Below are 17,976 nucleotides of genomic sequence, written 5' to 3'. Positions count from 1 at the left end.
AATCCCTCGTGAACGGAAATAGTACCTTTGATAGGCAGTCTCCTCACAGATTGAACAAAAAAAGTAAACCAAAAAATCCCTTAGCCGAACTAATGATATGCACAAGCCGTGTTGCCACGGGCGGATGGTTGTTTAAAAATTGAAATAAGCCGTTTATTTATTTTGTTTGGGGAGTGGGAGTTATAACCGCTTACGTCACGAACTATTTTTGCGCAGTACAAGGATAAGGAAGCTGAGGTTCGGAAAACCTCGTTTTAAAAAAAAATGGATGGCATTGAAACTTTCTGTTTGAAACCCTTTTTTTATAAATGTGTAAACTTGAAAACCATCGCTACTTTCAGTCTTAAACTCTCTTTCGTGAACAAATGCGTGACTTGCGCGAGAACTAGTTAATATTTGCATTTTACACGGAACTATTTGTTTTAAATCCTTTCAATTGTAAAAATGTGTAAAACTCTCGTAAATTTAAAAACAATGGTTCCTTTCTGACTGAACAAGTAGCGTGGCAATTTAATTTAGTGATTCGCACTGAGCCGGTATCAGACTTTTGTAATGCTAATGTGTGCGTTGTTATGACACCGGCACCTGTCAATCAATTAGATCCGTTCGCTCGAAACGGAATCCATGTACGGGTTTCTTCCTGTGCTCTGTGGGATTTCAACACTGAGGCCAGCTTCTTATGTAGTTGTTTCTGGTGGAAGCCCTACAAAAGGGCTAAAGATCTCCGAAACGATTTTACGGTTTCACGACTGGCATTATGACGGGCGACCGAAGAAATTCAAACATGGGCAGATGGTTTAAGTTTCGTTTGACCTCGCATCGAATCGGCGTAATTTTGATAATATTTAGCTTCATTTGGGGGATGTACTTGATTCAGGTACAGATCAACGACAGACAGTCACAGTCAGATTACTTGAAGGAAAAAATTATAACTCTTTCCAAGGAATACATAGATGCCGTTGCTAAAGAGAAGGGACTCACTTCGATGGGTGATTTAGTCGACAACGGTAAGCGAAACGGTGTAAAGCTTCCTGTTTGCAAGTTACAGAAGCTTAACTCTTATTGGTTTTATATTTTGAAGCTTTTTTGTCCTCTTCAATAAATAGGTCTGCAGCTTTTCAATATCACCATTAATAGAATCACGAATCGGTTGAATAAAATTTGTCATCATGCATGACGGACATGCATGATGCACGAGCACACAAGCTTATTATGCATATAGTTCACTCACAGAAGCATCAAAACGATGGAACATTCGTTTTGAACATTCGTTTTGATGTTTCCCTTATTTATGTTGATAAAAGATTTGTACTTATTTTGTGGGAATGATTGATGTATTATTCTTTCGGTTTTTTGGTTTCCTAAGTTAATTTATGCTATGCTAATAATTATTAACAGACAAAATTAACTCTTCCATGTTGAAAACATCCGTACATGTCAGAACAAGATGCTCTGTCTATTTTCAACCATACTTCTGTTCTTAGCCATAGATATGCATTATTGGCCAAGCATGAGGTCAAGATGGCTGGATATGTATTGGCGTTGTTCTTTGTTTGGGTGCGACTATAAAAATGCAAAAAAAAAACCCGAAAATATAGGATATAAAATATATGAAAACACAAAAAAGAATGATGCCAATAATCCAGCCATCTTGACCTCACACTTGGTCAATAAAGGATTTATTATATGGCTTTGTCTTCAAGTTACGATGATACAACAACAAAACAAAACAGACCATGAAACTGTTATGCTATGAAAGAAATTCTTCATAGCTGGCCAATATAAGATTTATTTTCAGTGCATTTTTGGATTAGCATGTAATCATTGAAAACTGGGAATCCTAAATTTTCTTAAGGCTCTAACTTGATAATGGCTTAAAGGGAATATACAATTATTGAGTACAAAAAATTTAGATTTTCGCAAGTGTGGGAAGTTTTTAATAGAATCCGGCAAACTCACCATTTTCGGCCGATCTCATGGTGGCATAAATAGTAAACATTTTTCCACAGTTTTCGGCCTCCAATCAATAATTCTTGAATGAAACAATACATTTTCACATTATATGCAAACATAAACTGAAAAATAGAGCGGGTAAATTAAAAACTGGGCAAAACTTTGATAAGATTTTGTTGTTTACAACAAGCAAGACCTGACTAAATTAAAAACGTGAGCTTGCTTCTTCAGTGAACTTAAGAAAAACGCTTTACTGAACTGCTCTTAAACACTTTATTACACTCATTTCGAAATCACTGGTGATCCTTGCAATCTGATTGGCTCTCAACAGTGCGATTTATTCCCAAATTGCACCAGTTTTTGCTCTAAATCGCATCCTTTCCTTAGCCCATCAAAATGGAAATGAGGTAACAAAAATAATTGACAATAAAACTGTGATTTTAAAATAGGTGTAATAAAGTGGTAATTGAACTTTGCGTCGTGTAATTTTGGTCTGAAATCATACTTGTGATTTCAAATCTGTGGGCTCATTTGATTTTGAAATCACGGGTATGATTTCCGACCAAATTGCACTCCACTCAGTTCAATTACCATTATTAACGCAACTTTCACCACGCTGTAATTTAAATACAGTCATTGTAAACCTAGAGAACTAATCAATTAATTAGTGCTCAACTTGAGACAATTAGTTTTACAAAATAATTAATCTACCTACAGACAGAGCAACTCACTGATTCAACTCACATTCATTGTAGCTGAAACAAAATTTTTACTACACCAGGATGATTCCATTCTCTTTCCTTTCCTTTACATAAATGTTGAGAGTTTACCATACATTTTAGTCGGCATTTTCCCCCAAAACAACAGGAAAATGGAAGAAAAGATTGCATTGTTGCTCGGGATTAAACTTTTGATGCCAAGCAGATGGGCAGTGGGTAATCCCGAGCGGGAAGCCAATCACAGCTCGCAGGATTTGACTCGTTTTGCCTGCTCACGCAGCCAGCCATATAACAGTATAGATTCTTTCTCATTAGATCAACAACCTTTTTAACAGTAACTGTCAAAATTCCTGTGCACTGATTGGCTCATTGATATTGTCTACAAGAGCGCTTTCTCAATGGAAAATAAAGCCCATTGTGCTCATGCTTTTTTCCATGTTATTGTAAACAAGAATAAATGGCAGTTTTCTATAAGAATAATTATTGTTCACGAGCATGCCTTGGATTTGAGATGATAGATATCCAAGGAGGCGCATAGCACTGAGTTGACTATAATTATCTCATCCAACGAGCTTGAGTGGTATAATATTGTTTTATTGAAAGCAATCAAGAAATGTTGCTAGTTTTGTAATTTCGCTTTGCAAGAACAACCAGAAGACAATTTAAGGGTCGCTATTTCTCGGGCATGGTATAATAGCTCATACATGTGTATACCAATGACTGCTGAGCCAATCAAATGCCTGGAATTGCATTATATAATGATCAGTGACAGGCAGCCCTGGTCATTTCACCCAGCTCTAGAACTACAAGTAACTTTTAAACCAGTTAGAATATATAGCAAAAAGTGAATAAAAAGTTACTCAGTTTTTCTTTTTTTTTTCAGTGGAGGTTCGTGAGATGAAGAAAGCTACTGCCATCCTGCTACAAAATATGTTATCAAGAATTAGAACCCTTGAGAAACAAGTTGAATTTGTGATACTGAATAGCACCTCGGAGTTTGCACTACTGACGGATGCAATAAAGTCTTTGAACTTCACAATTGTTATCAAAAATACCAACAGAACAAAGGGTAAAGATGGACTTTCTTGAGAATGATTTATTATTCAGTGAGTGACACAGGCCAACTAGGAGAAAGGAAATCTGAATGCTCCTATCAGGAGTCGAACCTTCCTACAACTGAGCTACTGGAGACTTGTGGGAACTAAGGCCATTAAACTAGGTTGATGGGACAAACATCCTGCATACTGCTAGGATTGGAATGTCAATGTGTGGCATATGCACAATGGAATAAAATTAATGTGATGGTATATTTAAGGCCTGGTGAATGAATGAGAATGATGTATTATTCAGTGTGTGACACAGGCACACTTGGAAAAAAATGGACTTTCTTATAGAGCACATATTTTTGGGAGCCTTAATTTCTAGAATGCAAATACTGTTGGTCTTCATCATGCGATACTGTACTATAAGTAGCGTCTTGGTTGATTTATGATTGCTGCATCTCAATCCTCACTAAATGGTTGTTAATGATTGGAGGATTTTGATCCTTGTTTACTCGGGGCTGCTGTGGTACCAATTGGCTGTTGTGTTCAGTTGATGATCATAGGCATGCATGCTTACAGAATTTCAATTCCATTATACACACTGTATAATATCCCTATTGATGTTAATCTATAAGGGTGAAGGGCCTGTTCAACCCTAAAGATCAAAATGCATCACTCACCATCAACCATGGTACTACTTACAGTATATTGATACACAGCCAGTTGACACCATCGCCCGATGATCGAAGACCAGCTGCATCACGGTCAAAACGTCATGATCCACACCTTGTGAGACAAATGATTAATTTTAAGCTATCATAATCAATTAAACTGTGTGATTTTGGTTCCTGGAAATGTTCTACCATTGCTGATACAGGTACGGTATATGATTTCTGAATTCGATTGCTGAATGGATGCTGAATGAAGATATTGTTTCTTGTTTTCAGTTGACGACCTTTGTTACATTCCTAATGACCCAGCCTACCCAGAGTGTAAGAACAAAGTAGAGGTAAGGTCTTCGTAGATCATGATTACATGTAGGTACAGTACACAGGATACACTGTACTTTTTATCTCCCCTAGAGATACATCCTTTTTGAGCCCCACATAACTGATCAAGAATTTTCAGCCAACATTCGTGTTGGAAGAGCATGTTTTAATACTGTTTAGCTGCCTCTCCTGACTCAATGGTTTTCCATGTTCAATCTAGATCAAACAATTAATTTCATCCAATATTTTGCATTATAATAATGAAGAAATATTTGTCATTGATCATTTAGCCACCTCTGCCATTAAGGCTTAATTCAGCCAGCCTGGGGGCTGCAAGGATTTATCTTTAGTTAATAAAAACAATATCCATCTACATGTATCTAATTATTATGTGAGCAACAAAAAAAGTAACCACAGTCAACAGATTGTACAGATTCTTGAAAGAAGTTTAATTAACTGATTGGTATCATGATTGAAGATTCATTATTGATTACGGAAGCAAAATGTCCGGGTTACTTGCTTTGTTGCAAATTTAGATCCCTAATATAATTATTAAGCATGCTCTATATTGTTACAGGCTAAAAAAATTTCGAGTTATTGTCCTTATTGACACTCCAGCAGATATGTGACTCTGCAGTTTGTAAAAATTAACTTAAAAATCGTCTGTGAACACCTTTTAAGTTGAACATACCAGTTAAAGCTTATTTTCTGTTGATGTTTACTTCAAGTGGATGAAAGGACATTGGAAATCAGAGAAGAAGTTTGCTGAGAATGGTGTAAATGGGAGCATTTGTTCAATCCTTGTTTTTCTCAGTGAGGTATGCCATCATAAACATTAAAGACTCTGTACTTTATTTAATACATTTTTTAACAATGGAATTATTATGACTGAAACAGCCTCTTTTTAGTAATATTTAGAAAGTGAGCAGGAGTGTTTTATTGGGTTTAAAACCATGAGGCAAAGCCGAGTGGTTTTAGACCCGATAAATCACGTGCTGGGAGTTTTTTGAACGGCTTCAAAAACATTCCTGGAAAAGCGTGTGTCAATAGAGTTCATAACATTATTATGTATTTGTGAATGAAATTAGCATATGAGAAAAATACCGCATACTAACAAGGAGTGTTTTATCAACTGGTAAAACACGGCATACTAATAAGGAGTGTTTTAGCAACTGATAAAATACAGCATACTAATGAGGAGTGTTTTACCCATTATGCACCGTGCCGGCCAAAACCGGCCGAGATTTCGGGCACAATCGCGTGCTCTTCGTGTTTGGAGCCTACCTCCCCTAGAAGGGATTTTTTTGTCCGCTATTGTTCTCATTGTCTTCAGAAAGGACTGACCAATCAGAATCCACTTACTGCGCATATATTTTTAGGTCTTAGGGGGATCTAGACAAAAAAAACTTTTTGTCTATAGAAAGCCATGTCATATTTCAATTTTTGTTGCTTCGTGGGCCATGCGGCTAAATGTTTAGTCGCTGATTTTCGCTTTTTCCTAAGGAAAACAGTCACACCTTTTCGAAATGGTAAATCAAAAGAAGAACTACTAAGGAATACTGAACAGTTTTGATAGGGGAAATCCGAGAAATAACAGCGAAGAAATTGCGCTTCGAGTACGAATTGTTGTTTTATCCAGGCGACGAGAGAGCAGACAGCTCAAATCATTGTTCAGGCCACGGACTTTCTGCGAAATTTTCAAGTACTCCTGGGAATTCAACAGCCAAAAAATTACAAGTTTGATTGTGAATTTGTACTGAAATACTATAATTCTAATTGACCGATTCTTTGTACTCTGAACAGTTTTTGCAAAATATTTGAAAAACGTGCCCCGCATGGGTCGATAAATTCACTTCTAAATGGACTTATAATTATACGCGTTTCTTTCTAAGGCGTAAACAAAGACTTTTCTGAATAAATTCTTCATTTAGGAAAGCTTTCTGTGTGTTTTTCTTTCTATTCTCATTGAGAAAACGTGACAACTGTGTAATCTTGCGTAAACAAACACATGCTCTCGAGATGGATCAAATTTCGCCCATGTGACGCGCGGATCAAATTTCATCAAAATTTCAGAAATTTTCACCCTCAAGTTTGTTGTTTGGAAAATTTTTAATTGAAGGGGTGCGTGGAAAAAAGCCTTAAGTGACATCTGATTGACTGTTACATTCTCCTAGCAAATTGCCTTGTTTTTCCTTGTATGAGCAAAGGAGAATTTGATGTAAGATCAGATGTCACTAAGGGCTTTTTTCCACTCACCCCTTCAATTGGCAACTAGTGTATTTTATTCCATAATTAGTAATTTTTTAACTATCTTAGACCAAAGGGGTGTTGTTTGTTTTGCCCTGTAAGTTATGTATTTTCACATAGGGTAGGAAATAACCACTTTACCAATTTTGCTGAATTTTGGAAAACCTCAGTCTGGAAACGGCTGGTGCATAATGGGTTTATCAACTTTATAAAACACGGCGTACTAATAAGGAGTGTTTTGTCAACTGATAAAACACCGCATACTAAGGAGGAGTGTTTTAAAACACCGCATACTAATTAATGAGGAGTGTTTTATCAACTTAAAAGACGCCGCGTACTAATAAGGAACAGTTTTATCAACTGATAAAACGCCGCATACTAATAAGGAACAGTTTTATCAACTGATAAAACACCGCGTACTAATAAGGAACAGTTTTATCAACTTTATAAAACACGGCGTACTAATAAGGAGTGTTTTGTCAACTGATAAAACACCGCATACTAATAAGGAGGAGGTTCATCGATATAAAGTCACTGCACGTGATACATGTATTATTGACAATTTGATAGGTCAATGGGTTTAATAATTATTATTAATGAGTTTTTGAATGGTATTTAATTAAGGACAGTGCCTCCTAATAAAGATTTAGGAAATGTTTATGACCATATGGTAAATGCAGATTGTAGTTAAGGCTATTAGAATCCAAAAAGAAAATATTGGCAGCACTTGACCATAGATTTTTCAGAGATATTTTCGATTGGCCCTATTCCAGCATAGGAATACATAAAATGATGACAAGGAATCCCTCATAAAACATTTTTGGAGTTACTGAAGTACCAAGTCGCTATTAAATTATCATGTGTCAGTGAAACTCAATTTTGCCAAATTGACTTAAAAAGAGAAATCTAACAGCTATCTCGCTTATTCTTATTCCAGAATACGGTAAATCAAAAACGACCTTAATGAGTAACAATAAAAAAAGTGTTTGAAACCATGTGCAGTGCTCGAAATTAAAAAAAAAATCCGGGTTGTCCCTATTTCAAAACCCAGGCAAACAAACCCGTGAAATTATTTGGTTGCCCTGATGAATCATTGGTTGGCCCTTAGAAAAAAAAGTTTGCATCAACACAATAATTGCAAATCATCATTCCATTTAGTGTGAACTGCAACTAAGGTTGCTTGTCTTCCCATGTTTTCTGTGGTTCTTGTTTTCTCTTTTCTTTCTCGTACCGTGCATCTGTCTTGCTCAGTTTAGCTTTCTTTTGAGGAGGTGGCTTTACACCAGTCAAAAAATGCCACATTTGCATAATGATTACACACCGTGTAGAGCTTGAGATGTAATCACATGGTGGCCAAGCTTGAACTAATCCCATAGTTCTTAGTGTGTGGCAATGGTTTTCGTGGAAGTCTGGGTTTAAGTTGTGGCATATTCAAAATGGCGTCTTTGATCTTGATCGCCACCAGACATGAAACTTTGTGTTTGTCTCTTACATTTTCGTACCTGGCAATGCAGTTTTGTAAAATTTACAGATATCCAAAACACAGGAAAACGCTTAGCTGAGGAAAATTAATTACTATTAACTTCACACTATCGGACATTGACAAAACAAAACCGTCATGTAAGTCGCGTGCTGTTTATGGTTAATATATTTTCTAATTTTGGCTGGGTTGTTCGTTGTGTTTTCCCTGGGCAACCAGCCTCTTAATTTTACCAAAAATTGGTTGCCCGGTAAACTTTTTGGTCGTCTCAGAAGACCGGACGACCGCTAATCTTGAGCACTGCACGTGTGCATTATGGTTTTTAATAAATTGATGCTTTATTCTATTTAAAATGTACAATTACCCCTAGTTTTATTTTTGGATTCCTGTAATAACCCTTACACTGTACTTGTGAAGATCTGCCTTTTCTAGCCTGCACAGTCATAAACCGCACAAAAATAGACCTACCTCTGTGCTAATTAGAAGCCAGCATCCTTTAGAAGCCTGCATTCCTCAGACTATTCTGAGATACACTAAATATATAAAGGGAGAATGTGTGACCTCTCACGTGAAAACGTACACTAACGGCTTGCCGTTTTTGAACGGATAACTGTTCACAAGCCGTTTCTCATCCGTTCAGAAAGAATTTGCATCCGTTCGAACGGCTTGGGCGATCCGTTTAAAACGGAAGTCAAGCCGTTCGAACGGCTGTGTCATCCGTTCACAAAAATTGCCCAACCGTTCGAACGGCTAGTGTACCCGTTCAGAAAAATTTGCATGTCATCTTTTTTGAATCCTGGGATTCTGCCGGGTAGGAGGACAGCATTTTCTTCAACGTAGTTGGTAAGGAAGTTCTTGACGTCCTCGGTAACGGTTTGTGGCAACGTGTTGTGAGGTAGCCTCTTGCGGTTTCCATGTACCCTTTGACAGATTCCGTGTTCTTCATAGTGTTCTTTTAATCTGCGAAACCTTGAGTAGCTTATGCCATAAGTGTTTAAGAACATTTCTTTACAGATCGGACGGTTCAGGTAAAGAAAATTGCAGCGCGCACTTCGCTTTCTTTTTTCCCCAATGACATCGATCATCGTGAACGCTTGGATGTTCGCCAGTATGACGAGGTCGAGCTCTCCATGTGATAACTCCAGGCAGTTGTTTAAATTACACAGCACAACTTCTTTCTGAAATTGCTGAGAACAGTGGCCACCTTTCACACCCTGAGAACACCTGCATCCTTCTTCTAGAAACCTCTTCACTTTTCTACGATTTCCTCGCTGTCAAGTAAGTTATCAGCTAACTCGCATTCCGTCATGGTCTTTCCTTAGAGTTTGATAATTGCGAATACGAGTGGCACGTGAGTTTACAGTGTAGTTGTCACGACAACGCGCCCACATGTCCAAGTGATTGATACGGATTGGCTGTTGTAATCATGTTGCGTTACCTGTCACGATCACGGCTGTTTAGAACTCTATGCAAATTTTGGCCAGTTTGCAGAGCATCTCAGAGTCATGCTTGAATGAGCAACAACAATGTATCCTTGCAGTTTCTTTGATTTTAAAAACTGTTTGAAAGTCTAAAAAAGTCAGTGTGGGTTAGCATTGTGATAACAAGTGAAGCTGCCAGAAGTAGAAGGAAAAAAAACTTGAATAGCAGTATTAAAAGAGTATGTATTTTAATTTTAGTAAACAATGGACTGGGTGGCATGTTTTCGGCAAACAACAGCAAACAACCACGACCATCGGGCGACGCGTTGACGAGTAATCTTTGCATTTGGCGGTATTTTAAAAGGCATTTTTCGCTGTAAAGGTGAGCATTTAGCGAGCGGTTTGCGTAGCGAAAGTAATAAGCATTAATCTTTGTTCTGTTTTGTTCGCAGCCAGTCATTAACAATCCGTTTGAAACAATATATTAAATAATTACATGGGATGCCTGTGCAGCCCACGTTATAAAATGGGGGCCGTTTGTATCCACAAATGCGCATCTTTCAATTATTAACTCGTTTTAGATGTATCAAATTCAGTTTTCTCCTAGAGGAAATCTTTTTGTCTCCTATTTTCTTTCTTTCTGTTTTTTTTTTTTTTTTTTGGTGAAACGAAAACAATTTGTAATCTTACACTTTTATTTACATAACCAGAAACGTGAGTCAGGCCAGGTTATTGTAAATTATAGAAATTCCGGTATAACGATAAGACACGTAACACAAGGGAAACAACATAACGCTATCTTTCCGGGTATCTTTGTGACTCAAAATATTCCATTAGCTAGGATAGTCTGCGAAGCATACAATTATAAGAATCAAGGGGCATCACACGTAAATGCCAGTATAGGCATCTTGTTATTGCTAAAACATCAGCCGTTCTACAGTTAATGGTCATCCATTACGTTAGTTCCATTCGCAGCCAGTCATGACAATCCCTTCTCCCGTGCATGATCATCCGTTCGAAATTTTACTCGAGTCGTTTAGCTGTTCAGGACCATCCGTTCGAAATGATATTAAATTTTTACTCGTTCCGTTCACGTCAACCGTTCCAAATTTTTTTAACCGTTCAGCCGTGATTACCATCCGTTCGAAACTTTTGATGAGCCGTTCAGCCGTTCAGGACCATCCGTTCGAAATTTTACTCCTGCCGTTCAGCCGTTCAGGTCTACCGTTCAAAATTTTTTTTAGCCGTTCAGACGTGATTACCATCCGTTTGAAATTTTTCGCTAGCCGTTCAGCCGTCATACCAATCTGTTCGGAATAAATTATCAGCCGTTCAGCCGTTCGGTTTTATCCGTTTCAATCGGCTTCGTGGGCCGTTTCTTACCTGTTCGACAGCCGTGCGTTTCACCCGTTGAACGGAAAGCCGTTAGTGTACGTTTTCGCGTGAGAGGTCACATGTATGATGGACCAAACATTTGTTTCTACCTCCCCACCGACACATCTCCACAGTTTCTTAATTAAAAACTGACCCCCTTACAGTATCTAATACAGATTGATCCGTTTGGATGCTTAATAGGTAGCTGAAAATTAAAAATTAAGTCGCAGAAAGTTTTAGCCAGTAAGGAAACAGAATCTTATATCCTGAATTTATGAGGTGTTGTTGGCCTTACAAAAATGCTAGCTGACCTTATTTGTGTATTAAATTTTAACCAGATAATATTACGCCCATACAAAAACAAAAGGAATTAAATTTAGTTTTGCAGTGTTATGAAAATATGAGCTAGCATTTTGCAAAAAAAGACTATAGATTTTTTTTTAAACTAAGTCCAAATTTTCTGAGGGAATTAAAGCATTCTGAACAGTTATCCACCAAAAGTGAACTGTTGGGTGCCACTGTTGCAGTGAAAGATGAACTTTGAATTCTCTCTTGAGAAACCCAATTCATTATTTCATTTTTTTAAAAAAAATTAATTTGCTTATTTCATCATAATTATTATAATTTATTGTTTTGCCACATACTGTAGGTTGAGCAGTGGTGTCCTAAAAATCTTAAATATGGCAAAGAACATAAAGAGGAGGAAATTTGTACAGTTCCTTCTGATCCAGGTTTTCCTCAATGTGCTGACAAAGTGAAGGTACTGAGTTGTAATAAGTAACAACCTTTTGTCTTAGGAATTATCAGGATGTTGCAAATTGGTTTGAAATGATTAAGATCAAAATTGATCGTTTGTCTCATGATTGTGATGTTACAACCACTATACAGCTGCATGGTCTTCATTGGACAATAATGTTAGCTGGCTGTGTAGCAACACATTAAGAAGCACCTTGGTTGGTGGTGATTGATGGAATTTCAACCCTTGCTTTGAGTGTTAGTAATTGGAAGACTTTGATGGCTGTGAATGCAAATCCAGTTGACACCACCACGTAATGAAGACCAGGCGCCAGTTTTTCAAAGAGCAGATAATTTTATCCACTGGATAGGTCACTATCCAGCAGATGAAATGTGTGCAAGATTTTCCTGATAGCCCTATAATTTTTGGATAGAAGAGAAGCAATTGTCAAATTTAAGTAGGGGATTGTGTGGAAAACTTGCCAAAAGCGTTGGTTGGAGTACATTTGCTGCTGCATAGTGACTTATTAGTGGATAAAATTATCCGCTCTTTGAACAACTGGGGCCAGCTGTATAGCAATTGAAACCTCATGATCAAACCTCTTCTACACAATCGTGAGACCCACAATTAATTTGCATCTACAGCCACTGTGTATCATCTAGAAGAATTGTGCATGTGTTAATAAAATAATGTTTCTTTTACCTCTTTAATGAGCCAACTTAAGGCTGCCAGTAATTTTCTTACTGTGAAAAGATTCAGGTCCAACTAAGTCGAAAGTCTTGGTCAGGCATAAGTACTATTATCGTCAAGGTAGATTTTATTATTTTACAAAGCAATCTGTGTTTAAGGCGCTTCACCAGATGTAATATCTGATCAAAGATGCGTGCTAAATTTGGTTTGACATTGTGCGAACCATGTTTGGATAAATGTTAATTGCAGATTGCATACACGTACAGCTTTGCAATTTAAATTAAGTTCTTGATCATGACATTTTGTGTTTTCAAAATCAGTGGATGGAACAGTTTTGGAGATCAGACAGCAGATATGCAAGCCACGGTGTGGATGGCAGCCTCTGTTCTTTTATCACCTACTTAAGTGAGGTTAGTCAAGAGCTTTAATTAATTAATCAAATGAATGTTACAGTATGTGTGTTGGACCTCAGGGGCGGGTTGTTCAAAAGCCGATTTACGCTAATCTACGATTAAACGTTAATTGAGGTTTTCATCTTGCTCTTTAAAAGTGATTTCAAAGCCTAATTTCAAGCTAAGGGTAAACAAAAGTCTAAGTCAAAACTGAGGGCCAAAACTCTTGTGGAAGAATTTTTATTGATCAGTTATTAAACTTGAATCAAAGTTCACGTTAATCCAGGATTAGCTTAATAGGGCTGCGAACAACTGGGCCCCTCAAGCAATATTTTTTTCTGTATAGCCAAAGCTGTGCACAGTAATGTGAAGAGTGAATGGCTCCATACTGATCTGACTTAACTTTAACTTCACTATAACTTCAAGGCCTATGTTATTTTAGCTCACACCCAATAAAAAAATACTTTGGATCCCTTCATCTTTCAGGTGGAGAACTTCTGTCCCTTGAGGCTTGGCCGACATGTGAAAATTGACTGTGAAATTCCAGTTGACAAGGAATACCCAGATTGTGGGAACAAAATTGCTGTATGTATTGTGCGATTTAAAATTTAACTACTGATTTTGAAAGATCTAATGAAAATGAAAACACACGAAGAGGTGCAAGTAGTTCTACAAATAAACAAAGTTGTGAGGGAACAGACTTATGTGTAGTTGTTGGGGCTGCGATGCAAATACAGTGCTTGCACTTAAAGGGGAATAATCATGAGAATTTGATGTCATTTGAAAACCCAAAAACGCTTGTCTGTCAACAGAAACAAGAAAATAATTATTGTCTAGTTTAAATTGTCATAAATTATCACCCCAGTGAAACAAAACTGTTGATTAGTGGTCCTCTAGTCAGAGACAGAGTAGGTCGGAATGGATTGAAACTTGAAAAATGTTAGGCTAACATTTTTCAAGTTCTGCATTTTTGTTTCCAAAATGCACTAGAACAGATCAACCTTTCAAGAATTGAGTTGATTTCTTTCCTCTCATTGTTCTAGAATTATTTTGTAGCTAAGTTACTGTAAGATCTTATTTCACCGTTTTTGATAAAAAAGGTCAAAAACCCCATGATACTTTTCCTTTAAATTGCATGAAGCAGAGAAAGAAATTTCCCCTGGCTTGAATGGTATTTGAACCTGAAAACATTTAATGCAAATGACCTTTGTGTTTAGAGCCCTTAGGAGTTATTAATAATATAATTAAGTAAAAACATAACTAAAGTAAAACATGCACTCTGGTTGGTCAATGATAATAAATTATTATTGACCATCCAAGCATTTCCTATTTGCCCATGAGTGCATGCTTGTGTGAGCTACAATATGTAAGCGCGTGTGCTCCGGCCATTTACACATTAATTTTTGCGAGAATATATATCTGCTTTAGTGGCAGAGTTTTCCAACATTTTGAACAAAATAATGCATTCTGATTTAAAAAGTAACAAAAAATAATTAATATGTCCTACAATCGACTTGCAGATGGCAAATAACAGGATAAAGCCAAAAAAATGTTTGTCATTGATAACTCTATGTAAAGCAGGACTTGTGTCTATAAATACATGTCATTAATTTGGCTATTAAAAACAAATTACAATGTATGTTTCTCTGTTTAGATTAAGATTTTGTTTGCTCTTTTTTTAGTGGATGAGACAGTTCTGGAAATCTGATCCTTGTTACGAAAACGAATACAGTGTGAATGGAACAATATGCTCCTTTATTGTTTATTTAAGTGAGGCAAGTGGTTCTTTTGTCTCCAAAAAATTCTCATTATGTAATTAAATATTAATAATAATTAATAATTATTGAATCTGAATTTCAAAACAATCTAGATGTTGGCCTTAAATTGTTTTCAAACTCATTAATTCAGACATGCTGCGGAATTTGACAGCCCTCCAATGTTCGAGCGAATTTGAAGCAAGGAAAGGAAGAATGTTTACTACCGTTTATCCCTGGTGAAAATCTTTCAAGGACCTTTAAGGATCCTTAAAGGTCTGTGTGAGGATCTTTATGAGGATCTTAATAAAGATCTTCAAGGATCTTTGAAAAGATCCTCAAGGATCTTCAAGGATCCTTTAAGGATCTTCAAAGAATTCCATAAAGATCTTGCAAAGATCCTCAAGAATCTTTAAGGATCCTCCCAAGATCTTGTGAAGATCCTCAAGAATCTTCAAGGATCCTCCCAAGATCCTTATCAATTCCCTGAGGATCTTTGTAGACATTGTTCAAGATCTTTGAGATACAGGATCTTTAAAGATCTTTGGAAGATCCTCAAAGATCCTGTAAGGATCCTTTGAAGATCTTTATCTTTGAGGATCTTTAGCAGGTCTTTGAAGATCTTCAAAGATCCTTGAAGATCCTGTGAGGATTTTCACCAGGGATTACCAGCGTTTCAAATAGCACTCTCTTTAATGGCTGAAAGATTGTCCTCAAAATTTCACAGTTTCCCTCGAAGCTTTGCTTCTTGGCCAACTGTTCATTTTTCAGGTAATCATTCAGCTTTAGGCCATATCCTCTTATATACAAGCTACCTAGGGGGGTTATTTATTCAATATTGTTGACATGGTGCTTTTTGGAGGTGTGGGATGCTGTGTGGTGCAGGTATAGAGGTCAATTAAATTGGAGTAGGGTTTTTTGTTTCTAGTTAACCAGTTTTCATGCATTGTTTAGAACCTACAGTAGCTAGAAAGAAAATGCAAGGTGTAACAGGGTAAACAATATAGTACTGTTTCTCAGGTTACACTGTTCTGTCACTTTCCAATAATTATTCTCTCAGTCACGGTACTTCAAATCCTAATTAATGCTCGAGTTTTAAGTTTATCTGTTTTGTTTGTTGTCATCAGGTGGAAAGATGGTGCCCTCTACTTCCTGGCAGGACATTGAAAAAGAAAGAAGTTCTTACTAAACTCAACAAAGCACCTGTAAGCTTGCTGTGTTTTTCTTGTGGGGAGGACTGCTGGGTGGGTGGAGGGAGGAGGGGGTGGGGTGCACTTTTACATTGTGGCAATTACTAGGGTTGGTGGGTCTTTCTCCCATCACAACGGATAACTCATTATGACAGCTGAGTTCTCCATCCTTAGTGTTAAAACATGACTTGCCTCATCCTTGATCGAGATCCTTTGTATTTAAGAACGATATTAAATACAGTCGGACCCCTATTAAGCGGCCACCCTGGGGACTTTGAAAACTGGCCGCCTAATAGAGGTTGGCCGTTGAATAGAGGTATCGAATGCAGCACGTTACTGACAAAAAATAATTCGGGACTTTGGAAAGTGGCCGCTTAATGGAGGGTGGCTGCTTAATAGGTGGCCGCTTAACAGAGGTCCAACTGTAGATGGATGAAATAAGATGATGATTCTCCGTCTTAAAGCCATTTGGTATTAATAGTTAATATTCAGATTTTAGAGTAGCATTTCGTAATACTGTTAGTGCCTTTGAATTTAAAAACAAAAAATAAATTATAAATGTAAAAGAAACAAAGTAGAAAAATATTATCATCTTGTTTTTCCCTGAGTGGCGTGAATTTACAAATTATATTAGGGATGATCGATTTTTAACTTCCGTTTTTTTTGGCAGGACTTATTGAGAACTAATGTGGCAGATCTTTTAAATTCACTCAACGCTGACAAACCGGTGAAATTTCAGTGGATCAAAAGACGGATAGAACAGATGTGGCCTCATTGGCAAGCTGCCTTTACATCGCTGAAAAATAAGAAAGATTTAGGAAACACAATTCAAAAGAAGGTAATGTGAATATCACAACAGTGCTGTAGCATCCAGACTGTGACAATTGTTTTTATTTAATATATATTTTTTAAATCCTGATTAAATCTTGCCCAAAGGAGCTGTATTTCTGTAACAGTTCTTGACATAGCTTGGATTATGTACTTTATGGTTTATGGTTGGTTGAGATGTTAAAAGCAGCTGGGCAAAACATGTTCATAGACGGTAAATTTACTCCATGCCCAGCCCTTAATGAAACCCCTGACAATTAATTTTCGTTTGAAGGGTTTTGTGCAAAAAGGGTGTAGATAGCATTTCTGGCCAGAAAGTCAGAAAAATCTCCAAATTTGCCCAATTTTAGCATGCACTGCTTTTTGGTTCCTTCCATGCTGGCTTTTTTGCCTAAAGGCTGAATGTGCAATTCCAGAAAAAATCCATACCCACCCCATGGAAGGTCATTGGAGATTCCTATAGGGAGGGGTTCTTAAAAGTCAAAATTTTAGAAAGAAGCAGAGCATGAAGATAAATTGAAATTTCCTGGGGGAACGGTGGGAGGGTGGAGGGTGCAAAACAAAATGCCTTCCATTTGGGAGTATGGATATTTTCGGGAACTGCACAATTTTGAAAGATTTCATCACATGAAACTGGCAGTACATTAAAACAGGGGCTTGAAGGGTTACGTCTTGCTCCTCACCGCCATCTATGTAACAACTTCTTTTCAAATCAAAATTACACAAATATGTGGAAAACCCGTAATTAAATAAACCTTATAAATTATCCATTAAAAAAGCACTTGAAAATTTTCACAAACTGACAGGCCTGACTCATTTTCATTTACTATGAATTTGTCACTAAAAGCCTCAAGCTGTCTCCCCGTAAATGTCCATCTTTTTAAACCTTGCAAACTTGTTTTTGCAGATTTTAATTCACATTGGTGTGTTAGCAAATGAAGATAAGATGCACTTTGCCGAAGAAGCTTCAAAAGGTGGACCCCTTGGTGAATTAGTGCAGTGGAGTGATATCATAACATCACTCTATATCCTGGGACATGATATCACCGTCACCGCCGATTTAGGTGCTCTTCAAAGGTCAGTCATCACACTTGATCGTTGACTTCCATGTCCATAAAGTGCTCAGACATGTACATCCAGTTATTTTTTCATCTGTGAAA

The 17,976-nt window shown here is 37.2% G+C and overlaps 1 protein-coding gene across 1 annotated transcript in view; it reads left to right on the top strand.

Annotated features, from left to right (window-relative positions):
• Nucleotides 1-582: 582 nt before the first annotated feature.
• LOC146484829 (alpha-1,6-mannosylglycoprotein 6-beta-N-acetylglucosaminyltransferase A-like) overlaps nt 583-17,976 on the top strand; it is a 37,016-nt gene continuing 19,622 nt past the window's right edge. The window contains exons 1-11 of the mRNA XM_085104256.1: nt 583-1,007; nt 3,556-3,741; nt 4,663-4,724; nt 5,433-5,522; nt 11,876-11,986; nt 12,973-13,062; nt 13,531-13,629; nt 14,727-14,819; nt 15,926-16,003; nt 16,659-16,826; nt 17,724-17,893. Coding sequence (XP_084960382.1) covers nt 758-1,007; nt 3,556-3,741; nt 4,663-4,724; nt 5,433-5,522; nt 11,876-11,986; nt 12,973-13,062; nt 13,531-13,629; nt 14,727-14,819; nt 15,926-16,003; nt 16,659-16,826; nt 17,724-17,893 — 1,397 coding nt within the window. The 5' untranslated portion in view covers nt 583-757. The remainder of the gene's footprint in view (nt 1,008-3,555; nt 3,742-4,662; nt 4,725-5,432; nt 5,523-11,875; nt 11,987-12,972; nt 13,063-13,530; nt 13,630-14,726; nt 14,820-15,925; nt 16,004-16,658; nt 16,827-17,723; nt 17,894-17,976) is intronic.

Source organism: Pavona decussata, unplaced genomic scaffold, assembly GCF_977016875.1.
Source record: "Pavona decussata unplaced genomic scaffold, jaPavDecu1.1 SCAFFOLD_29, whole genome shotgun sequence".
Taxonomy (NCBI): Eukaryota; Metazoa; Cnidaria; class Anthozoa; order Scleractinia; family Agariciidae; genus Pavona; species Pavona decussata.
Note: the sequence above shows the minus strand (reverse complement) of the source record. Positions and strands in the feature narration are given on the sequence as shown.